Source organism: Cetorhinus maximus, chromosome 7, assembly GCF_964194155.1.
Source record: "Cetorhinus maximus chromosome 7, sCetMax3.hap1.1, whole genome shotgun sequence".
NCBI lineage: Eukaryota > Metazoa > Chordata > Chondrichthyes > Lamniformes > Cetorhinidae > Cetorhinus > Cetorhinus maximus.
In genome coordinates, this window is record NC_135885.1 from 61,910,040 (window position 1) to 61,936,197 (window position 26,158).

General features: G+C 42.4%; 1 protein-coding gene across 2 annotated transcripts in view; it reads right to left on the reverse strand.

Moving 5' to 3' along the window:
* Positions 1 to 26,158, reverse strand: part of LOC144682828 (PC3-like endoprotease variant B) — an 898,333-nt gene that overhangs the window by 365,976 nt on the left and 506,199 nt on the right. For both annotated transcript variants that reach the window (XM_078545597.1, XM_078545598.1), the window contains exon 7: positions 11,252 to 11,289. In XM_078545597.1, coding sequence (XP_078401723.1) covers positions 11,252 to 11,289 — 38 coding nt within the window. The remainder of the gene's footprint in view (positions 1 to 11,251; positions 11,290 to 26,158) is intronic.

Here is a 26,158-nt window from a genome sequence, read left to right on the forward strand (position 1 = left end):
GACGGATCATCCACTTGGCTCTTCTGGCTGAAGGCTGTTGCAGATTCTTCAGCCTTACCTTTTGCACTGATATGCTGGGCTCCCCATCACTGGAGCGACTTCCTCCAATGAGTTGTTTAATTGTCCACCACCATTCACAACTGGATATGGCAGGACTGCTGAGCTTAGATCTGATCCACTGGTTGTGGAATCACTTAGCTCTGTCTATCACTTGCTGCATATGATGTTTGGCATGTGTGAGAATGAATTTTTAAAAAATATTTTTGGGGAATATTGTGTTATTCTGTAAAGAAGGGTGTGTGAGTGTGTGTGTGTGTGTGATTTAATTAAGCTGGGCAGAGATTAATAGGAATTAGGTTGTCTGGGGGTTTTAAAATAGGATAGGGAGGTGTTAAGTTTGTGGTACAAGTAAATAGGTTAGATCTAACATTTGCATTTTTAAATAAATTGAGAGTTTGTTTGAATATCAAAGGGGAGTCCGAGGTGTCAAGAAACATGTTTGCATCTTGCAGGAGTTCCACAGGTAAATAGTAGTGAGGATATAATATTTTATTGACCCAATAGCAAAGACAAGATAGAGACATAAAAGATTTTATATTTGAAAGGATTAGAGTTTCAAAGAGGTGTGAGAACAATGGAACCGGAGATGAAAGGGGAAAGAAGTTATTTTAGAGTTACTGTGGAGAGCTTAGCTAGAGATAGCTGGAGCTGAGCTAGGAGCTATTATCCCTGGGCTGGGAGGAGGTGCAATCTGAGTCAACCATGCACTCAAGCCAGAAAAGTCTTGGGCTGTAGCAAGCAATTTTACTCTGAAGTGGATTTCACCAAAGTGGATGAGGGTAGAGGTCATGTGGTATGCCTTTAATGAAGTTACAGCATTTTTCCTTGTGTAATATTACTGGATTTATTTTATAGTTAACATCTATAAGGGACTGTTGCCTGGAGGTATTTACTTGTGGGTGTGACCATGTAGAGAGTCTTTTGGACAATGTTTTGTAAGACTAACCTTAATTGTGTAACTCTAATCTTGTGTGCTTAAGTTTTCTTTTATTCTTGTTAATATAACTTTTACTTATAATTTTTAAAATCCCAAAAATGTTACTGGGTCTCTTACTGCTGAGATTGGTACATCTTTTCCTCATTTTCAGAATGCAAAAAAAAAGGGTATGGCCCATAAGCCAAGCTTCCCTACGGGATTTGGTTTGTGCAGCAATTAACACCAGCTATGGTCATAACACATGCAAGTAGTCCTGTATTGTAGCTTCACCAGGTTGACACCTCATTTGTAGGTATGCCTGGTGTTGCTCCTGACATGCCCTCCTGCACTCTTCATTGAACCAGGGTTGATCTACTGGCTTGGTGGTAATGGTAGAGTGGGAGATATGGTGGGCCATGAGTTTACAGATTGTGGTTGAGTACAACTCTACTGCTGCTGACAGCCTAGAGCGCCTCATGATTGACCAGTCTTGAGTTGCTAAATCTGTTCGAAATCTATCCCATTTAGCACAGTGGTAGTGCCACACAAGATGATGGAGGGTATCCTCAATGTGAAGACGGACATCCTCTCTGCAAGGACTGTGTGGTGGTCACTCCTAGCGATACAGTCAAGGATAGATGCATCTGCGGCACAATTTCCCCATAGGGAATCCATGCTGACTTTCTTTAAGTAAGCCACATTTGTCCATGTGACTATTAATTCTGTCCCAAATTATTGTTTAAAATTTTCCCCACCACCAAAGTGAAACTGATAGGCCTGTAGTTGCTGGGTTTATTCTTAAACCCTTTTTTGAACAAGGGTGTAACATTTGCAATTTTTAAGTACAGAACGCCTACCCAATACTTGTTCCTTATCCATTTTAAACCCTTCTAGTGTTTGAATTACCTCCACTTGCACCATGGCCTGAGTGGCATCTTCTTCCTTGGTAAAGACAAATACAAATTATTCATTTAAAACCTCAGCTCTGCCTCCTGCTTCAATCTTTTTTTTGGTCCCTTTTGGGCTCAACTCCTCCTTTTACCACCCTTTTACTATTTATATGCCTATGGAATTTATATGGGATTCCCTTTTATGTTGGTTGCCAGTCTCTCTTCATACTCCTGCTTTGCTTCTCTTATTTGCTTTTTCACCTCCTCTCTGAACTTTCTATATTCATCCTGGTTCTCAATTGTATTTTCTACTTGACATCTGTAATTGGCATGCTTTTTCTTCTTCATCTTAATTTCTATATCTTTTATCATCCAGGGAGTTCTGTATTTGTTTGTCCTACCTTGCCCTTTTGAGGGAACATACCTATACAGCAAGACCTGGACAACATTCAGGCTTGGACTGATAAGTGGCAAGTAACATTCTTCCCACACAGGTGCCAGACAATGATCATTTCCAACAAGAGAAAATCTAACTATCTCCCCTTGACATTCATTGGTATTACCATCGCTGATCACCCAATGTCAACATCTTGGGGGTTACCATTGACCAGAAACTTAGCTGGACCAGCTGTATAAATACTGTGGTTACAATGGCAGGTCAGGGGCTGGGAATTCTGCAGAGTAACTCAGGTCCTGAGTCCCCAAAGCCTGTCCACCATCTACAAGGAACAAATCAGGGGTGTGATGGGATACTCTCCACTTATCTGGATGACTGTGGCTCCAACAACACTCAAACAACTTGGCACCATCCAGGAAAAAGTAGCCCAATGACCAGTATCCCAGCCACCACCATAAATATTCACTTTCTCTACCACCGATGCACAGTGCAGCAATGTGTACCACATACAAGATACATTGCAGCAACTCACCAAGCCTCCTTTGACAGCATCTTCCATACCCATGACCACTAAAATCTAGAAGGACAAGGGTAGCAGACCACCTGCAAATTCCCCTCCAACACACCATTCTGACTTACACCATTTCTCAATGCTGCTAAGCTAAAAACCTGGAATTTTCTTCCTAACAGCTCTGTCGGTGTGCCTACACCACATGGACTGCAGCAGTTCAACAAGTGGCTCATCATGATCTTCTCATGGGCAATTAGGGATGAAGTGTTGATTAACCTGGTGTTTGTTTCTAGTATTTTCTGGCTTCAGTGCTGATGGATTTTTCTTGACATTCAATGTGGAGCATCAAAAGAAAACGATATTTTTAAATGAATGGTGACTAGTTGATCTCCCATTGCATTGTGCACATTAATCTAGAGAGTATGGTCACTTACTTATCTATCTCTGATTGTCTTAATGTTGTTCTCTTCTGCTTTTTCTTTACTCCTCTTCTCTACTGCTTGCATCCCCATAACTCTTCTTTTTGCCCCTCTCTCAATCTTCTGGCTCTGTCTTTTTTAAATCCTTCTTTTATTTTGGATGGGAGGTATGGTATGGCCTGGTGGGAAATGGAGCCACTAATGGTTGCAGCCTGCATTAGAGATGGGGGTAACAAAGAATGAGTCCTCATGACCCCCTTCTCCAGTCACATGTGCTTTGCCACCCCTTCACTCCAATCACATCTCCAACCTCCTCTTCTTCCTACCTTCTTCCCACTACCTCAATACCTCACCAACTCTTCCCCTTTGAATTATATTATCAACAACTTTATCACTCCCTCACCTTTGCTCTGCTGTCAGTCACTTCACTCTTCTCTCCAACCACTTCCCCATACTGCTGCTCACTCTTCTAAAGTGTGTTTGATTGGAGGCTCCCGCACTCTCAAACAGGTTCTCTCCTCGCTTCACCTCTTAACCTCCCTCTCTTCCTATTTCCCCCCGAGGCTTTGTTTGCTTTCAGAAATTAATCTGTTCTTTTTAAAAATGAAATCAAATTCGAATGAAAAGAAATACTCCCATCTGTCAGTTTCTCGATTTGTATTATTTTTGCTCTTCTTCGGAGATGTAAGTGATTACCATTGACCTTTCCTGACAGCCAACAAAATTCGAGTGAGTAATTATAGGTTGGCTTCAAAAGACAAGGTTTTTGGAGTAAAATTAGATGAAGAAAACTCATCCGCTCACTCTGTTTCATGCCAACCTCTCTTACTCCTCTATCATTCACAAATCCAATTCTCCCTCTTTCTCACCCCACTCTATCTTTATTCCTTGTATCTCTTTTCCCCTTGCCAAAATTTAACCTTGTGACAAGGAGGAGCAGGAATGTACCTCCAAGCTACTCATGTAGTAGTGGACTAATGTCCCCCGAAGCTCCTGCCCTCCCCCACCACCCCAGTCATGCTCCTATCTTCCTGTGGCCTGGATCAGCTTCCCTGTTACTCAATATTTTCCCAGCCAGCAGCTGGTGGCATGGTGATGAGGCTTCACCCTCAAGATGGACCAAGTATCCTGCCAGCAGGAGCAGGCAGCCAATCGGCACATTCTGCCAGTTGCTGCCCGACAGCCAAAATCTACCCTGTTCAATATTACCTCAATAAAACTTTTGTAATATGTCATTTTATGCTTTATAATTATTTAAAGAAAAATTACAGCACTAAAACAACAACAACAACTTGAAAGTGCTAAAAGCTAAAGAATAATGTTGCTGCAGTCTAAATGTTTGAGTGGCACTGATGCGTGCTGGAAAATTTGTCACACTACACACATTCAGACTGTACAATCTTAATTCAACTCACAGAGTCAAAGCTCTGGGCAAAGTATCAACATTAAGCCCAGGCTTTTTGGAAAAGCTGAGGCTTTGGAATGAAAACTATAATGAAGGCATTAAAAGATACAAAGTACAAGGAAATTGATAAATGCAATCACTGTCAAGTAACTAAGTTTCTGATTTAAAAAAAAATGTTTTCTAAATACTTCTGTTCTGGATGTTGGAAATTTCATTAATGAGAAAGAATTGGCAGATGAAAATTTTTTTTTCTGAAAATGGCATGAGCAATTAGTGTCAACCTGACGGCCAAGCTCTGCAACCGAATACATAGGTAAATTATAAATTATAAATTTGGACAGGGATTTATAAAGGATAAAGGTTTCCAGAAAATGTGTGATAAAGAATGTGACAACAGAGAGTCAAGCTGTGCAGACATATAGAGCACAATGACATAAAAACACAAAATATATACATCATAAAAACACACAAAATATGCACTAATGTAGATTATAAACAGATACTGTTCCTTTGACGTGCCTTCCAAACCTGCAATCCTTCCCACTTAAAATGTCTGCTAGCCGACATTTTAGAACACCGCCAACTGCAAGTTCCCCTTCAAGTCACAACCATCCTGACTCCTGACTTGAAACCATATCGCTGTTCCTTCACTGTGGCTGGGTCAAAATCCAGGGCCAGCACTGTGGGTGTAGCAACACCACATGGACTGCAACGGTTCAAGAAGGTGGCTCATCACTATCTTCCCAAAAGCAACTAGAGATGGGCAATAAATACTGGTCTTGCCAGCAATGGCCACATCCTCAGATCAAATGAAAAAAACACGCAGCACTATGCTAAAATATATAGACGTTGGTTGCCTAACACATAGCAGTATTAAATAGAGGTAGTTTAAGTAAGTTGTATTGGTATTTGTGGGTGTTAGGAATGACTTTTAGCTTTATTGTTTAAGTTTGATTTGTATTTCTGTATCTATGTGTTAAGAAAAGGTCAGATTGAGTTTTAGTTTCACTTTAAAAAGGTGCCTGCATTTCTAGTGAGAGGTTTACGACTCAACAGGCTAAGCCGCACGCACACACACACACACAAACTAAATAAACAGCAGCTTTGAGCTCAGTTTGAAGCCAGGACTCTAGACAGACTGGACACTAGGAGAGGGAACTGTAGAGTGAGAGCAGATTTCCCAATAGAACCAAAAGATCCCAAGGCCAAAGGAGTGAGATAGAAACAGTGGAAAGTCCCAAATGAACCTGGAAAAGGTCCTGTTGATGAAGTTAAGAGTGAGGGGCTGAGAGAGAAAGGCTCCAAGCTTCAGATTTAAGCTGCAGAAAGCAAATTTAAAGCAAGACCAGCTTGTAAGAGTCAAGAAGGTCCAAAGAGATGGCTGAAGGTCTGTAACTCTTTCCTATAGGTATGTGAAGCAGTGTTGTACAGTTGAAAGCTGAGTTGGTGAGAGAGATGGCATGGAAGACAGCTTGAATGCATGTGGTGACCCAGGGGAGAGGAATATCAGAAGGAGAGTTCGAAACCCTGGAGGTGAATCCTTGCAGAAAGCATCTGAGAGAAAGTGTTGGCATGGGAGAAGATTTCAAAGCAAATTCTTCCAGAGTGGAGATTGGATATCCTTGTGTGAAAGATAGTTCAGTGAGACTGGGTGGCTCATGGTTTGACAAGCATCTGGGGGGAGTTGATGAGAGATCCACAGTAACCGTTTGGAGTGGCATCTGTCACTTGGTTTCAGAGTGTGGTGTGTCTGACCACAGGGTGCCTATTAGTTTACATGGACTGTGTACTTACTGTGAACATTAGAGTCTAAGATAGCTTTTTTAGCTTGTGTTATCCTTACAAATCTGTATATATTTGTAAAGGTATAGTTGTGGGTGAAGGAGTATTGTAATATAGTTCAACCTTTCTTGTTTAATAAATGTCTATACTTTTGTTAAAAGTTCATTAGTCGACCTCTGTGCCTCTGTTCAGTAGCTACTCTCCACATATCTAAACAAACAAATAAAAGTTAAGATCTATTAAGCTGGGTTCCACCCTGGGATCAGGCTTGTCTAGGGGTAACCTCAGGTGGGGATAATAACAGTATATGGATACATATTGATTCTTCAGCTCCTGACATTGTGATGTACATATATATGTATATACTCATGATCAGAAGACATGAAGGAAAAATTATATATATATATCTATGTCACCCTGGCTACTTTATAAAATTATTATTTTTCTTTTAAAATTGGTGAATGGCTGCACTGATAAAATGGCCACCGCTGACCACATGATGGTAGCTCTGGAAGTTTCTGATCTGTTGGTTGTGGGATTGCTTAGCTCTGTCTATCTCTTGCTGCTTATGCTGCTTGGCATGCATGTAGTCCTGTGTTGTAGCTTTAGCAGGTTGACGCCTCATTTTTGGTATGCCTGGTGCTGCTCCTGGCATGCTCTCCTGCACTCTTCATTGAACCAGGGTTGATCCCCTGCCTTGATGGTAATGGTAGAATGAGGGATGTGTCAGGCCATGCGGTTACAGATTGTCGAGTACAATTCTGCTGCTACTGATGGCCCACAACGCCTCACGGTTCCCAGTCATAAGTTGCTACATCTGTTTGAAATCTATCTCATTTAACATGCGGCAGGCTAGTTGGTGAGGATGAGGTCAAGTATGTTTTTCCCTCCTGATGGTTCCCTCACCACCTGTCACAGACCCAGTTTAAAAGTGGACAATGGCTAACACATCAAACTCCTGGAATATAACACCCCTTGCATTGTATAAACATTCCAGCCAAGCCAACACAAAGGATAATAGATGAGACGTCTGCACCAGCTAGCTATGGACAGAGCTATTTGTGACTCATTTCCAACGTTGCACTAATGCTTCTACAGTTACCTGCTCAAAATGCAATGGGTTTTAACAAGAGACTCTGTTAGCTGAATAGCTGGACCCAAAGCCACTTTGTCACATGACTGAGACTTGAACTGTTTGAATTGTTTTAATTATACAGCTTTTGGATTCTATTTCAGTCTACTGTTCAATGTCTCACAGGAAGGCCACACAGAAACAAGCTCAGACCAAGTTGGATAACTGGCCCCATCTAACCTGCGTCTGCTGGGAAGATTTTGTACTATTGCCTACAGAACTCGTTCAATCTCTGCATGCCTATTTCACTTTGGAACATTAACACCACCGGAAAAGAAAAATTTACACCACCAGTCTTCAGCCAGATGAACTCTGCGAAAAAATTCCTCATTGGACTTTGATTCTGGACTCTGGGCTCACATGAAACCATAATTCTTTTTTTTATTGTGGTCTCTGTCCTGAACCCCTTTCTTTCCCTTATCCCTCTTTTATTGTATGAATCCGAAAAGGGGCAGACGTTGCAAAACCCCTTTTGCATGTTTTGTGCATGTAAAATAAACTAAATCTCTTATTTTACCTTATCTCAATTTGCTGTGGGGTTATTAATAGAGAATTGGATCATTCCAAACTGAAGGGTTGGGGAACATACGCCATCACTCATAAAAGTGGGGAATCAAATATCAAAAACATCTTTCTGTCTATGGATAGGTTGTGAGTGGAGGAATCAGGGCTTTTCTAAATTTTCATTTCAGATTTCCAGCATCCACAGTGTTTTGCTTTTATCTGTTATAAATTAAACCCCCCTGTTCATCCATAACAATATATATAAATATATATATATAAATAAATATAAAATATAGCAAGAATTTAACTCACATAAGAGAGTAATTTAATGTTCTGCATAACAAAGTAATTTAGTATACTATATATATAAATAATCATATAAATATATATATTAATATAAAGTTGAATTCTTCTAGCCTTGTTGCAACTATCAGCTAAGTCAGCTGAAGCACACAGTTTTTTTGACTAGCATTTTTCTGGATCTAACACAGCTGATCAAAGTTCTAGAAATTTCAGACTGTAGGGAACAGGAAATGTGGATAAAAGGTTTACTGTAGAATAATTTCAAATGAGCTGTTTTAGTTTATGTATTGTGAGATTAAAGGAGCAGTATTCTTCACCTGCCATTTTTAATATTGTAAAATTAGTTCCAAACATCTTCAATTCAAACATCTTGGGCCGAATTTTTATCTGGGTACAGAGATCCTTTTCAGTGTACAAAGGCCACCCTATTTTTTTTGGAGCAAATCCAATTTTCCTCTGCATTCCCAGCCCGCACCATTTCCCTTTGGCCTTTTTGTGGGTCAGGAATAGTGTGCAAATCACCCGTTCCTGTTGAGGTTGAGTTTCCCTTTTTAAATGGGGAACAAAAATCGCATTTCCTCCTGCACACTATTTTCGTCTGGTGTTGAGGGTTCTGAGAAGCCCATTTAAAGCAGGTCAGGTTTATGAGCTTGTGAAGCAAACAAAAAGCCTGCTGAGCCTGGAACATTCTGAAAGGTAAGTGCAAAGCGTTTTCACACCTTAAATGTCACTATTAGGTGCTGCATTGTAACGTAGATGTATTTTAAATGCAGTGATTCATCATAGGGATCTGTCTTTTAAAGGTAAGTTGACCCTCATATTGACCAACCTTGTGTATGTGTTCAAATCCATTACAGTGCATGGAAAAAGCACCATGATGTAGTAAAAAAAATGGTATCAAAATATCCTGTCACCCTGTGCTGACATCTTTTCTACTGTGATTTAAGTGGCTCTGGCTGTGAAAAAAGCCTGGGTTTGACACTTGAAAAAAAATTTAACCATCTGCTTTCCTACATTGATTGTCAGGCACTTTGCTTTGAAATTGAAATGAACACCTTCTGTTCTTCCTTCCCCAGAGATTAGTCTATTGTTGGACAGCTGTGGCCAGTATCATTGCTTCTGCACAATAGGTATTCATTTAAGAATGAATGACAGTTTCAAGAAGTTTTAATAACTGATTCTGCCTTTGATATGTTTTCTGGTTTGTTGACACGAGCTAATAAGATTACAAGTTTTTTTCACATGGTAGAATGCATTTTTTTCTGTCAATATCATTGGTATGGAGGCTTTTATTGGACAGTGATGGGTTCAATTTTTTCTCCAAGGAATGTAAAATATTTTCCATTAACATTGCATGGAATCTGAGGACTCTACATGGCGCACACTGGGTGAGTGGTTATTGAGGATACATGGGGGTTGCATAGAGGTGGCATGGGTGATCTGAGGGAGCATGGGCTGGTATTGGGGTGGGCGGGGAGTGAGGGAGGTGAGAGGTTAGGTTTGGGGGCCTTTAAACACTGTTGGGAACGGGGATACTGGTTTGAGAACTGAGGTGCTTCTAACCAGCTTGCCTCCGCATCCACACCCCTCCCGCAATGGTTCATGGCTCGCAAACTGCACTGCAAACCAGACCCCAGTGTGAAAAGACAAAAATGCCATGCAAAGTCACACGTCGGGTATGCAGTTTGGGAACCGCAAAAGTGTGCAGGTCAGGTTTTCCTGAGCCCTGAGAAGATTCCACCACTTAGTTGTATTTTAATTTAATAAAGTAGAAGGCTACAAAAATTAATTCAACTTAATCTTCATCATTGATGCAATAGACATGTAAAGGCATACAGTACTGCGTTAAATTCTTATTGATCAGTATTCATTTCAGCCTTTATTTTTAATTTGGTCAAGGTTTTCAGACTGGAGCTGTGCATTCCCTTATACCTGGAGATAGCTCCATTTCTCAGACAGACTGTGGAAGAACAGCAGATCTAATAGGCTGACAGCCAGTTATTTGCTGATCTGTAGGGAAGTAGTACCAGCTAGGTGAGGATTAGGCTAAATTAATTGATTCTTTTTCAAAGGTAAGGATAACTTACTCTCTGTGGTATTTTTACTGCCTTGCTTCATCTGCTCATGCCAAATTCCAGTGCACTGTTTAACAATGTTGTTAACCACATAAAATTAATGGGTTAACAACTTTATTAAAATAGTGCAGGCTGCAGTATAATAAAAATCCATTAGCAATGCATTAAAAATATCTCAGTGGAATTTTGACACCCCCTCCACTATTTAAACCAAATGAAATATTTAGCAAATATGCTGTTCCTTCAAAAGCCCAAAATGTTTTTACACTGAGGATGCTACAAAATGCAGTTTTCCCTGATCAAGTGCCCCCTCAGATTGTTAAATAATAAACAGAATGAATATATACTGCTCTTCATGCATTCCTTGTTCTGAATAAATTAACTGTGTTCCACAAACCATACGTTCAGTACAACTGATGAAATGATCAATCTGATGCGAAATATGCATCAAAACAGCACAGAGTTGCACAGGCATAACACATACAGATTCTCAGGACAATGCATTAGTATACTGTAAAGCTATTGCCTGTTGCATCAGTGACCAGTATAGTTTTAAAAAGTAATTACAACCTCTTGGTATTCTTTGGTTTTTCGCCAAAATTGGCTTCCTCATTTTTTATGTTACAACTGTGACTACATTTCCGTTGTACTCCATTGCTTTAAAATTCTTCTTTTAAAAGACCATGAAAGGTGCTACACAAATGCAAGCTTTCTTACGAATTAAGTAAAACTTTAAAAAAAATCAGTCTCTTTTAACTGCATGGGCACAGAGATTCTTACAATGATTCCAAGAAAGATTTTAATTGCAACTTTAGAGAGGTCAGAAATTAAACACCCAAAGCATGTACTCTACTTACGTAGTTTTTCTTTAAATCTGTGTTTGTGTGGTCAACACCTAGAAAAGAAGAAAAGAGAAAACAAGGTAATTGCCAAGCCACAATTTGCAAAGACAAACCATTTATCATAATTTTGCCCTCCAGGTAGGGTACAGGCAGGGGAGAGTTAGAACACAAAATGAAAATAGAAAGGGAAAAAAGGGAATGGTATGGGATGAGGATGAGATTCCGAAGCCTGACAGCATGAACGGCTTGATTGTGATCGTCAAACCACACTTAGCCATGAAAAACAGGACATACCTTTCTGGCTTACTGCTTCTGCTGCTAAAACAAAGCAGTCTCGTTCTCAGCAGGAGGCCAAATCCAAATGAAATTTTATTTAGGCTGTAATGCTGTGAGATAGTGTTCCATAAAAGCTGCTTAAGGAGATGGGATACCGTAGATATAGTGGGGTACATGTTTTGTAAATGAAAATATGGCAATAGAGAATACATCTGCTGATTGTACAACTGGGAAATGTGTTTTAGCAAAAGATATAGCACAATTTTGAACAATATATTGAACCATTAGCAGTATTCTGACAACAATCACCACTGATAATCAAAAATGCAATCAATACTGTGCTCTCTTAACCTGAACAATGTAATATTTTGATATTTTTTCATTTCTCTGTTGGCATCTGTAGACTGTATAAAAACAATGACCAGTGTTAAGGCATTATTGTCCCTCCTATGTCTGAAAAACTAATTTATTTCTATTAATAGTGCAGGAATAAGAAATATTGCACATTTTTGGTATTTTATTCAAATTCCACTACAATAATTATGATGACCATTTTACAAAAGCATTACATTGCATTTCTGTATGCTATAGGTATGAGAAAAGAAATTTAAGCCTTCTGTACAACAATTTTTCCTGACATGCAGATTATTACAAAAGAAATGTGTTTGTCCAAAATTGCATTCAAAATGAGTTCTATTCTTTATCTATTTGTATGTTTTGTTGTTTTTATCCATCCTTTTATTTTTCTATCCCTCTTCAGTTCCTCTCCCACATTGAACAGCATTTCGCAAACAAGAGGGAAGAAGACAAGCAACTACTACCAGACCTCTGTGAAAATTGCTTTACAGCCCAACCATTGAAGAATTGACTTATCATCTCATTTTCCTCCCTCTTTGGTAAGGAAAGACTTTAATTAGCAATTGTCCAGCATTTCTTGAAGTTACACACTAACCTTGCGGCGAATTAAAAATTGACAGTGCCACTCTATGTTATCATACAATAGGTGTCAGCCTTAGTTTGGCTGTTGTACATTTGCCTCTAAATCAGAAGTATTGGGTTCAAGTTCCATTCCAGAACTTGAGGAGATAATCTAGGCTGACACCTCAGTGCAGTACTGAGGGAGCACTACACTGTCAGTGGTGCCATCTTTCAGGTGAGATGTTAAATTAAGGTTCTATCTGCCTTCTCATGTGGATATAAAAAATCCCATGGCACTATTTGAAGAAGATACCAGCGTTCTTCTGGTATCCTAGCCAACATTTATCCCTCAACCAACACCACTAAAACAGATTAGATGGTCATTGTTGTTTGTGTGACCTTGTTGCGTGTAAATTGGCTGCAATAGGGACTACACTTAAAAAGTACTTCAAAGGATGCGCCTTGGCATCTTCTGAGGCCATAAAAATGCTATACAAATGCAAATTATTTCTTCTTACCAATCTCTGCATTATTCAGCCATGAATTTTATTTACTGATTAATGCTACACACACTAATGATAATGCTGAAATCCTCAGATTCAACTGCTGACATGATTGCTGACCTCCTATCCTCTACTCTCCTTAAAATCCAACTTGCCCAAAATTCTGCTGCACGTAATCTATCCCATGCTAAGCTCCACGTGCTCACCTCCTCATCCTCACTAATTTATATTTTCTTCCTATCCCAAATGCATCTAATTCTAAATCTTTGCCCTAGTCTGTAAATACCCTGTCATTCTGCCCCCACTACACCAGCCTAGCTCTGCTCCACCCTAACTCCACAATCTCCTCCAACCCTAAAATCTCTCCAAATGTACCAGCCTACTGATTCCAGTGTACTGCACACCCACCTGCCTTCCTTTAACCACCGCTATTGAGAAAACCTCCAACCATCTTATTCCTCACCTTTGGAACTCTCTCATTAACCTCTCCATAGCTACGTATATCTTTCTACCTTCAAAAATCTCTTCAAAACTGACCTGCTTGGCGTAGTGTTCAGTCATCATTTACTGACTGACCATTTATTTTCATTCTGCATATTTGGGAAGCAACTGAATGTACTTTTACATTAAAAGCATGTTGTTGTTGTTATGCTGCATTTTCATGTTTTTCAATGTGACTTCCACATGGGCAGGTGCTGGGGCGGTGAGTAAGTTCAGCAATTTTCAGTATAACTAACTGGTTTGTATCCCCAGTATTAAAAATAAAATAATCACAAAACAGATCTAGTCAGGTTGGTTTCTTTAGTGATGACCTTTTAGTCAGAAAAAGATCAATCACAGGGCACTCTGCAGCTTGAACCCATTCCCCAGCCTGACACTGCCAGGATAATGGTACAGCAGTTAATCCTGGTTCAATACGGTGTTCAAAACAACAGAGGGGTTAATGCTATTGACAGTACATTTTGTTCATACGTAGACAGACTCATAATGAGGAGAGATTGGCTGTTTATTCTGCTGAATTGCAATAGTGTCTACATATATTTGAATGCATCAAACCTGTCTAGGATCGGCGAACACTAACAAATCATTTATTATGAAATGTAATATCTAAGTTGTTTTGTGTTATATTATTGTGAATGAACGAATAGTCAAGAAAATTTACATTTCCTTATTTCCAGCTTCAGTATTAAAGTACCTAAAATGGCTCCAAATTTCCTGAAGGGGTTCACTGAGCTCCCAACCATAACTTTTGTGGGACACCAGTAGAACCCACAGGATAAAATTAGGGGACCATTTAAATCGGTTAGCCTTGTGAGATGATAATCCTCTGCTTGCCTCTTACAAAGTCAATATTGCTAAAAGGGTTGGGACTTAGTACACCAGGAGATCTCACTTCCCCATTTCCTAAGAGACCTTGTTTAATACTGGAAAGTGGCACACCAGGACAGCTGAAAAGCACTGGTCTCCAGATGCACACAGGTAGGGCCTGAGCAGAGTTGGGGTGGGGATGCGAGTAAGATCCAGAAAAAAGGAGCAGCTCTCCACAGAAGAGAGATCAGTGCTTTTTAAAAGACAATTTTTTTTGCATTAGTCTTGCATGGTGAATGGGAGTTGGATGGGGGCAACCCAGGCACTTGCCCTCTGACATGGTGGGCAGCCTTTATAAATGCATTTGGTGGGTAGGTTTTGGGGAGCCCATAGTGGTGTGTGTGCCCGATGGCCTCATGCTAATGAGCTGCCCTCCTGCTGACCCTGGGAACTCCAGTGGCAAACATCACTGGGATCACAGTCTGCAGGTTTCCTAGATAATCCTTTTTTTCACTAAAATGCAAAGTAAACTATCTTTATTTTTGAAAGTCACAGGCAAATTCAAAACTCAAATATATTATGGCTCTGCAATGCGGCAGGAATTTGTCTTCAGGGTTTTTTTCAGTACAATAAGCTTCAGAAAAAAACAAGTTAAAATATATTCACCAAGCAATAATATGTTTTCAGGAGGAAAATACATTTCTCCTATTATTTTAATGTGGTGACTTTTCCCACATGAATAACATACCACCAGCCTACTTTCATTGTTAGTTAAAAAAAATACCACACCATCTTTTGCATCGTTGCATTATGTTTTTGGGCGCTGGGGGTGGGGGGGTGGCGGTGGTGGAGAAAGGATTCAAGAATTGTATTAATTCAGATATTTAAAAGAGTTTTGAATATTTTATATCTGCTAAATAATAAGAATACATTGATATTCGGAACTCTATAGGTTTTTCAATAAAGCAAGAGATGTATGTAAATTATTGTAATACTGTCAACAGCGTGTTCTTGTAATTGTTCCCTATTCCACATTAAAAGCCTCAAAATTGTTTATAAAATGTTGTGGAATCCCGGTAGGTTTCCTATTTAACAAGCCATGTATGACAAATCACACTGTAATGTACTATGTTCTTAATCTTTAATTAGAATGTGAAAATCTGCTGCTGAACGCAGTTAACTTTGACACATTAAATCTTCTGGTTAAACTGTCTTTCAGGAAGTGCATGGATGAAACATTGTAACAATCTACTGCCTTTCCTCCATTCACCCAGACAGTCTGGGAAGGGTGATAACATCTTGTAATACCTGTTCTGCACTAATTAATCGCTGTGGTATTTAGGACCATTCAAGTAGACAAATATGACAGAGACAGGAACAATTAGGAACCTTGTTCAAGCTACATTAACTTTTCTAGTTATTACAACAGAGCAACTAAACTTTGCTTGTAAAAGCTACAGTGGGATTGTTATACATTAGTCATGCAATTAAAAAAATGTGGTGTTATGTTTACTGTAGTTCAGGGTAAAAATAATTACAGTATCCCTAGCTCACCAATGGGGATGGGCCAAGTCATTTTAATTCTATCATTGATACAAAACTACACTGAAGTTTGAATCAATCACATTTCAGTAGCAGGGATCCAAATTTATTTTTGTACTGATTTACTTAAATAAATGCTAGAGCTTTGGAATTCTGTGATTTCACCAAGGAACTCACCAAGGCTCCTTAGACAGCACCTTCCAAACCCACGACCACTACCACCTAGAAGGACAAGGGCAGCAGATAGATGGGAACACCACCACCTGGAATTCCCCTCCAAGTCACCCACCATCCTGACTTGAAAATATATCACCATTCCTTCAATGTCACTGGGTCAAAATCCTGGCACTCCCTTCCTAACAGCACTGTGGGCGTACCTAACCATATAGACTGCAGCGGTTCAAGAAGGAAGCTCACCACCACCTTCTCAAGGGCAATTAGGGATGGGCAATAAATATTGGCCCAACCTGCGAAGCCCACATCCCGTAAATGAATTTTTAAAAATTAATAATAAAGTTAGCACAACAGAGGAATATAATCTTACTCCTTTTCAGCCAAGAACAATATCGAGAAATGGCATCACAGAAAGAATTTATCCATCTTGAACTTCAAGAGGACATGCTTGGTTAATCAAAGGTGGGAACACTGCCTGCCATTCGTGTCAGGCTCTGATTCAATACCCAAGGCTGTAGATCTGCAGTACTGTAAGGCCTTCTTGCAAAATGAATGGTCAACTTGACACATTGGTAGGAGCTAGAGAGGTAAATCTGTTACCATGGCTGGGATTCTTCTTAATCAGCTCCATAGAGCCTTGCAAAGTTAGCATCCTTTGGGATAGAATTGTCTAAGTTGGGCAGGCTCAATGCTGGTTAAACATAGTTTTATTGTTTTTTTTGTCCTTTTTATCGCCCATCTCTAATTGCCCTTGAGGAGGTGGAGGTGAACCACATTCTTGAATCGCCACAGTCCATATGGTGTAGGTATACCGGTAGTGCTGTTAGCTGATTAAACAATAGCCTTTTGCACGATTAAGTGTCTTTAAGCCTTGGTGCTTGCCAACCTGAATTGAAGAGTTCTCGGATGTATCCCTAGAGGGGTGGAGTGTGCCCTTCATACTGGAAACTATGGTTGTATGGATTTCTTAGCATTTCATTTTAAATACTCTTTTAAACATAGAGCAGAATTTTTCACTTGGTGGGCAGGCACCTGACCCGCTCGAGCGTGAAATAATGCGTGCTGACGTCGGCCGAGTGTCCCGACATCAACGTGCACTCTCGTGATATTTCGCTCGGCGGGCATGCGAGGGAGACAGAGGCACGCCCGCCATTAAGAGGCCAGTTAAGGCCCTTGACACACCAATTGTCTCCGAATTTACGTAGCTCATGCGATTTTTCGGTCATCGCATGGGCAGGCAGGCAGGCCATAATTTGCAAAAGCTCATCCATGGGCGGGATAAGAATGGTCAGCAGCATTGTCAACGTGAGTAGTTAGGAGTTTTGGAGATCGTTGCTGCTGATCGCCTATGTGAACTGGACAGCTTCATTTCACTTCAGAGCTGCATTCTGATCATTTCTAGGCTGCATTTCAGGACTCATTATTCTCTTCCAGGCCCCCGGGGGATTCTGACTGTGTGGGCCCTTCCACGTATCAGACAGCCTTCCATAACCCTGGTAATGGGGATTGTAGTCTCCGCTGGAGGCACCTCCTCTGAGGGGGAACAGAGGGACGGGAGGGAGAGGAGGTCAGGTGTCCCAAAGCAGCTTCCAGGCGGGCAACCTGTGGGAGGAGAGGTGCAGGTACAAGGAGGGCAGGGCCAGCTGGCAGTCCAAGGTGGAAGGGGCCACAGAAGACAGCACTATCCCGCTGCCAGGGTTTACAGGAAGCGATGCAGCTACCTCAATATGTCCAAGGTGCAATGGAAAAGGCGGCTCTGTCCCTCAAGGGAGACAGTGACCTCCATTTGTCAGAGGATTGGGCCTGAGATCAGCTCTGGCTGTGTGGGTGGGCACCCCATATCAGTGGCTCTGAAGGTCACAGTGGCCCTCAACTTCTATGCCTCCGGCTCTTTCCAGGGGTCAGTGGAGGATCTTTGTGGAGTGTCCCAATCAGCTGTCCACGGTTGTGTCAAAGTGGTCTCAGAAGCTCTGTTCAGGCGTGCATTGACTTTCATACATTTCCGCACAGGCAAGGCCAGCCAGGCACAGCGAGCCAGAGGCTTCACGGCCATTGCTGGCTTCCCCTGCGTCCAGGGTGCAATAGACTGCACACATGTGGCCATCAAGGCGCCAGCAGGTGAGCCCGGTACCTTCATCAACAGGAAGGGCTTCCACTCCATGAACGTGTAGATAGTGTGTGACCACAGGATGCAGATTTTACAAGTCTGTGCAAGGTACCCAGGCAGTTCCCATGACGCCTACATCCTCAGACACTCCCAGGTGCCGGGGCTCTTCAGTGCTCCAGCCCGGCTGGATGGGTGGCTGCTGGGTGACAAGGGCTATCCCCTCAGAAGGTGGCTCATGACGCCTCTCCACCATCCAAGAACAGAAGCTGAGCAGCGCTACAATAGGAGCCACGGCACCACAAACGCTGTGGTGGAGAGAGCCATCGGTCTTCTCAAGATGCGCTTCCGATGCCTGGACCGCTCAGGGTGTGCACTCCAGTGCCTCCCAGATCGTATCTCGGTGATGGTGGTTGCATGCTGCGCTCTCCACAATCTTGTGCTGGAAAGGGGGGATGCAGTGGATGATGAAGACATAGATGCAGTGGCTGAGTCCAGCAGTGATTCCGAGGATGAGCATGCACAGGGAAATGCTAATGGGGTAGACGCTGACCCGGGCATACTCCAGGGAGGCAGGGACACCCGGGAGGCTTTAATCCAACCAACCTTCAGCTAGCACACCGCAGATGGACCACCAGGACAAGCCTGGGCTGCCGCCTCGATACTCAACACCTAAGTACAAAATCTGCCAGGCCAGCAGCACTAACTAAGGGCCTTGTAAATAAAGCTGAATGTCCAACAAATCACTCATTACACTTTTGTCAGTCGCATGCAGAAGAAATGAGGCACCCTCAGCCATGGTCATACATGTGCATTTACTGTGTGAAGCAAAGAACTTATCACAAAGAGAAAACAATAGTGTAAACAATCAAAAGTAAATAATAAGGACTTCATCTCGGGCCAACACAAAAGCACCAGTGATAAACCCATGGTGTGCCTAAGGTGCCTTATGCTTTCGTTTGCGGGTGCTACGTCTTGGTGCTGCCCCATCGCTCGGAGTGGCACCTGAGACAGCCTGCTGACTCTTCTGTCCTGTTGGCCTCGATGACCTTGGCGGTCATTCTCTGGCCCGTGGAGCCAGTGCTGGCCCCGCCAGGGAGGGAGCTGCCAGTTCCACAGCTGGCATCTTCCCAGGGGCTCAGAGGGTAAGCCGACCTGCTGGGTTAAATGCCCAATGCCAACATGGTACTCACCCTGCCAGAGTGCAACAAATCGTTGAAGTGCTTGCGACACTGGATCCAGGTGCACCGCACCACGTCACGGGAGCTCACCACCTCCTCCCAGGCACGTTTCGTCATGTGGGGGGCTTCCTCCTCCCATCCTGGGGGACCAACACCTCCCACCGTGCTGCCACCTCCTCGAGGAGGGCAGCAAGGCATTCATCAGAAAAACGAGGGCCGCACTGGCCCCCTGCTGGCCTACCCTCCAGCCTGGCCTGCTCACCCGAATCCCTCTGCTGCGGCCTGGCACTGGCCATTGTGAGCAGCCTACAAAAGGCTGCCAGACCTTCTTTTAAACAGACTGCCGGGTCGCCATTGGACCCAGTGGTCTGTGCACCCCCGCCACCGCCTGCCCACTCCCACTATCCACAGGAGTTGGGAAATACGCTGGGCTGGCCTTAATTGGCCCACCCGCGTAAAATGGTGGCGCAGACCTGATCGTTGCCCGCGCCCGCTCTGCCCCCCCACCAGACGTAAAATTCTGCCCAAGATGTCTGTAATCAGAATATTTTACTAAGCTATTTTGGAAAGAACAAATAAAATACTTTAACAACATTGAACTTGCATTTAGCACATTTAACATAAGAAAACATCCTAGAATGCTTCACAGGGGAGTGAGGAAAAACAGCATCTGATTGAGAGGAGAGATTAGGAGGACTATGGTCAAAGTGCTGTGTTTTCGGGGAGTGTCTTAAAAGAGGTGAGGGAGTGGAGTGGTATAGGGGGTTTAAGCATGAAATTCCAGAGACTGGGATGCAGGTGACTGAAAGCACTGCCACCAATGGTAGGCTGGCGAGAGGGAAAGACACTGTGGCTCAATTAGTAGCTTGCTCATCACTAAGCCAGAAGGTTGTGGGTTTAAGTCTCACTCCAGAGTCTTCAGCAACAAAATCTAGGCTGACACTCCAGGGCAGTATTGAGAAGTGCTGCACTGTCTTTCTGATGGGACATTGATTCAAGCCAGACATCAATGATTCCATGGCACTACTTTGAAGAACAGCAGAGGACTTGTTTCCAGTGGCTTGGCCAATATTCATCCCTCAAACAACATGACTAAAAACAGACTAGTTGGTCATTATCACATTGCTGTTTACAGGAGATTGCTGTGCACAAATTGGCTGTTGCGTTTCCTCCATTTTAACAATGACTTCCCTGCAAAAATACTTCATGGGTGTAAATTAGTTATTTTGGCACATCCAGAAGGCATTAAAAAATGCATGTCTTTCTTTCTAAAAGGGCAGAAGCAGAGGAATACAGAGTTTAGATGGGAGGGTTTGCAAGGTAAGAGGAGGTTGCAGAGATAGGAGGCTTGATTTTCAATCCAGGGTCAGGAACCCGATGCCCACTTCATTGCTGGTACCTGATCCTGCATTGCTAACGCAACGCTATCTTCAAATGTCGATCCCCTAATTGGGCTGGCGGCGAGCTTGGTGTCAAATTAGTGGCACGGAACATTGCCAAGGGGAGTACAACCCTCAAAGGCAAATGGCAGCCATGATTGGGCATGCTGCTGCCTTGCAGAATAGAGGGGGCACAAGATCAGAGGCCAGCATGACGCAGACAAGTAGTCAAATGGTCAATGGAAAGGTAATAGACCCGCTCTGTGTGAATAGCCCTTTTCACCAATTTTTTTTCAACAGAAACATGACTTAATGGCTCCTTACATTGCACCTGACAGCTGTGCATTAACATGCGGCAGACTGTTTGGTGTTGAAAATTACCTTCTGGCCCTCCCCAGCCATTTAACAAGCTCCTCAAGGAACTTAACAGGCAGTTAATTGGAGGCGAGTGGGTTGCCAACTCCCCTTCCCCCCAACCCTTGCCTTGAAAGTAGCAGAGTATCACAGAGGCATTGATATTCCATCTGGGACTAATATTTTCAAAGCCCACCTGCACTCGATCTCGCTCCTATAGGCAACTGAAAATCAAGCACAAGGAGAGTTGAGGCCATGAAGGTGTTTAAATAGGAGGGGAATTTTAAATTTGATGCTGTGAGGAATTAGAGGCCAAGATAAGTCAATGAGGACGGTGGGGGGGTGCAGTGATAGGTGAGTCGGACGCAGGGCAGGATGTGCAGCAGAGTGTTGGATGAGCTGAACTTTATTAACATGGAGAATAGAAGGCGATCCTGGAAATCTTTGGAATAATAACTCAAAGTGACAAAGGAATGGATTAGAATTCAACAGCAGACTGGTCGAAATTAGGGTACAGGCAAATGATGTTAAAGGTAAAAGTAAGCTTGTTTTATAACAGAGAAGACATTGAGTCAGAAATTCAGCTCAGGACTGAACTAGATGCAGAAGTTGCACTAGTTTGGTTACACCTACGAGGATGACTGTAGAGGGAAGGATGCAGAGTTTATGGTGGAGGCTGACCAGAATGATTTAAATCTCCCCAGTATTGAGCTGGAAGAAAGTAACAGTCACCAAGTGGCAGTACATAGATGAGCAGGAGCAGGAGAAAATGCTAGGAGACCCAAGATGTCAAAATGTCAAGGAAGGAACAGAAAACATTTATTGCAGCTGTTGTGGCTACTGATGGACATGTAAAAGTGGAACAAGGTGAGTGCAGTCCCACTGAGCTGGACAATAGGGGAGAAGTGTTGGAACGGCATACTGTAGTCAACTGTGTCAAATGGTGCAGAGAGGTCAAGGAGGAAGAGGCCTCAGTCACAGAGGATGTCACTTCCAGGAAAAGGTGCTATCGATTGGAAAGATTTAAGCAGGGATTAACGGAAAGATGGGCAGGATTTGAGGTGATATCAACAAATTTAAGAACCTTGGAGAGAAGACTAAAATTAGAGATGGAATGGTAGTTTGCTAGAATGGAAGGTTCACCGATAAGTTACTTGAGAAAGACAGCGACGACTGCAGCTACGAGAAGAAGGGCAACAATGCCTGAAGAAATTGAATCATTTATGATGCAGGTAGTATGGGGTCACAAAGAGAAGTTGGATAGTCATAAGTTTAGTGGCAATGGATTTGAAGGAGCAGCAAGTCAGTCTCATGGACAAGATGAACTTGGAGAAGACAGTAAGGGAGACTATTATAAAGACAGGCACTTCATGAATTGGAACCTGGTGGTTGCTGGGAGCTCAAAAAGTGCTGGGTATAGACAGGAAATGCAAAGATTTCACACAACTCTGATACATAACCCAACAACCCTGCTTTTGCAAATAACTCCATGTTTAAACGTCCACAAAAATGAGGTAGAGCTTAAGTCACAGATTTTTACAGAGAGAGTTTCACAGACAGGAGAAGTGAAACGTGAAACATTGGTTTTCACGTTATGCAGAATATTAAGATGCAGCAGGTTTTATCTTTCTCACATTAGCTGAACATTAAAAGAACGCTACATTCCGGAAAAGGTCTTTGGGGAACAATTTTTTTTTCTTTCAGGAGGGAGAAGAACCATGTGTAAGTTTTTATCACAATGACATAACTCATAGGTATCATGATGCTGTGCTTCTATGTTGTATGCTTGTAAACAAGGCAGCTCACTACCACCTACTTAAATGCAATTAGCGGATGGCAACAAATGCCATGAAAGAATAAATGAAGAACTAAAAAGGTTTGACAAGTACCTTTCTTGCTGCTAATGCCCCTTTACAAAGTGGTATGTTATTGCATGGCATGGTGTATTGGCATACTAATATTTGGCACTATGTAGGTTGCACCCCAGTTCATTGAACTCTTGTCGTGCTGGTGGTATTTCTCCACAAGGGCAAAGGGAAACAGAAGAGAAAGAATCACTGGACATTCTTGTGTGCCTCCAAGTGGCCATTTGAGAATGATACTGGTTCTGGGGGGAAGCTTGAAAGAGCTGCATCATCAGTGAGAAAAGAAAAGGGAGGGGAAAAGGTTGCAAAATGAGGGAGAAATATCCTAAATATATATGTTGCAATTTATTATTTTTGCACAACTTAATTCCTAACAACATCAAGCCTCACTAACATAATCCTGGAGGTTTCAGTAGTAAAGTATTTAGCTCGAAATCACAGGAGTTTATTTCGATGTAATTGACAGTTCAACTGAGAATCCATTTCTAAGCATGTTTTGGTAATTCTCAGATGGGTTACAAGGTAGAGGAGCTTGCAGTGGTGGAAAGGGAAGGAGGTGATGCTTTCATTTTCTCCCTCTCCTCAGAAAGAAGAGCTACAGCCTTGGTAAGTAGGACCTAGTGAGTTTTTCTTCAGTCCTTAATATTCTCTAAACTAGAGGAAGTAAAAATAAAGGGAGTAATTTAAGGGTAAACCATGGCAGGGCAGCTTGGCCAAGTGGAATGCTCCTCCTGTGTGATGTGGGAAGTTAGGGACACTTCCAGTGCCCACGGTGACCACGTGTGCAGGAAGTGTCTCCAGCTGCAGCTACTCAAAATTCACGTTTCGGAGCTGGAGCTGCAGCTGGAGACACTGTAGTGTATCCACAAGGATGAGATCTTCTTCATGGAAAGCATGTACAATGATGTAGTAGGTAAAGTATGCACAGGCAGAAAGAGAATGATTGACCGCCAGGCAAAGTAAATGCACTAGGCAGGTAGTGCAGAAGTCCCCTGGGTCCATCTCTCTCTCTAACAGATTTTCCGTTTTGAATACTACTGGGGCAGATGGTTTCTCAGGGAAATGCAGCAAGAGCCAAGTCCGTGGCACCATGAGTGGATCAGTTGCAGAGGGGGGAGAAAAATGAGTGGGAGAGCAATAATGATAGGGGATTCTATTGTAAGTGGAACAGATAGACATTTCTGCGGCCGCAGATGTGACACCAGGATGGTATGTTGCCTCCCTGGTGCCAGGGTCAACAATGTCACTGAGCAGCTGCAGGGCATTCTGAAGGGGGAGGATGAACAGCCAGGTGTCGTAGTCCATATTGGTACCAACGAATAGGTAAAAGGAGGGATGAGGTCCTGAAAGCAGAATATAGGAAGCTAGGAAATAAATTTAAAAGCTGGGCCTCAAAGGTAGTCATCTCAGGATTACTCCCAGTGCCATGTGCTAGCGAGATCAGGAATGGGAGAATAGACCAGATGAATGCGTGGCTGGAGGGCTGGTGTAGAAGCGAGGGATTTAGATCCGTAAGGCATTGGGACCGATTCTGGGGAAGATGGGACCTGTACAAGCTGGACGGGTTGCACCCCAGCAGGACCGGGACCAATATCCTCGCAGGGGCATTTGGGAGAGGGTTTAAACTAGAGTGGCTGGGGATGGGAATCTGAGCAGGAAAGCAGAAGAGAGGGAAACAAAGATAGGAATGAAAGACAAAAAAGTAGAAAGCAAAAGTGGAAGGCGGGGAAACGGGCTGGCAGCAAAAGGGCCACAGTACAAAACAATGTGTAAAAATGTTGAAAACACAAGTCTAAAGGCACTGTTTCTGAATGCATAGAACAATCACAATAAGGTAGACAAATTAACAGCACAAATAGATGTGAACGGATACGATATGTTTGCGATTATGGAGACATGGCTGTAGGGTGACCAAGGCTGGAAACGGAATATCCAAGGGGACTCGATATTTAGGACGGACTGGGAAAATGGAAAAGGAGGTGAGGTGGTGTTGTTAGTTAAGGATGAAATCAGTGCGATAGTGAGAGACGATATTGACTCAGAAAATCTAGATGTAGAATCAGCCTGGGTGGAGGTAAAAAGCAACAAGGGGTGGAAAACATTAGTGGGAGCTGTCTATAGGCCTCCAAACAGTAGTGGTAAGGTAGAGGTAGAGGATGGCATTAAACAGGAAATTAGAGATGCATGTAACAAAGGTGCTACAGTAATCATATAGACTGGGCAAGCCAAATTAGCAATAAGACTGTGGCAGATGAATTGCTGGAGTGTGTACGAGATGGTTTTTTAGACCAGTACATCGAGGAACTGACTAGAGGACAGGCTATCCTAGATTTGATATTGTGCAATGAGAGGGGGTTAATTAATAATCTTGTTGTGCGGGGTCCTTTAGTGAACAGTAACCATAACATGATAGAATTCTTCATTAGGGTGGAAAGTGAAATAGTCCAACCCCAAACTAGGGCCCTAAATCTTAACAAAGGGAACTACCGAAGGTATGAGGCATGGATTGACTAAGATAGATTGGGGAACTTCATTAAAAGGCATGGCGGTAGATAGTAACAGCTGATATTTAAGGAATGAATATATGCATTGCAACAGTTACACATTCCTTTCTGGCAGAAAAGCACCACAGGAAAAGTGGTCCAACCATGGCTAAAAAATAATAAGGATAATATTAGATCCAAAGAGGAGTCATGTAAAGTTGCTAGAAAAAGTAGCAAGCCTGAGGATTGGGAGCAGTTTAGAATTCAACAAAGGAGGACCAAGAGAATGATTAAGAGGGGAAAAATAGAGTATGAGAGTAAACTTGCAAGGAATATAGAAGTGGACTGTAAAAGCTTCTATAAGTGTACAAAAAGAAAAGGTTAGTGAAGACAAATATAGGTCCCTTACAGTCTGAAATGGGAGAATTTATAATAGAGAACAAACAAATGGCAGAGCAATTAAACAACTAGGGGAAGATTTTTCCCTCATCAGGCGGGACGGTGTTGGCAAGCGGGGGCAGTCGGGAAGCCGACTGCACGTGCTTGAAAATCTCCCTGAGGCATAAAGCTGCAATCTACAATATCCATCTTATACTCTAACATTTAGAGTTAACATGAGATAAATATGAACCAACAGGCAAATTGTGGTTGAACACACCACACTGGACATTAAATGGCAGATGTGATGAAGACAGATTCCACAGATTCCTCAGTAACCCACCCAGATTCAATAAGCACTGCGAGTCACAATTTCTTGTTAAAACTCTGCCTCCCTCACAAGGGATTTCAACTCTTCACTTTTGAAGGCTTAGCCTCTGAATTTCCTCAAAAGCCG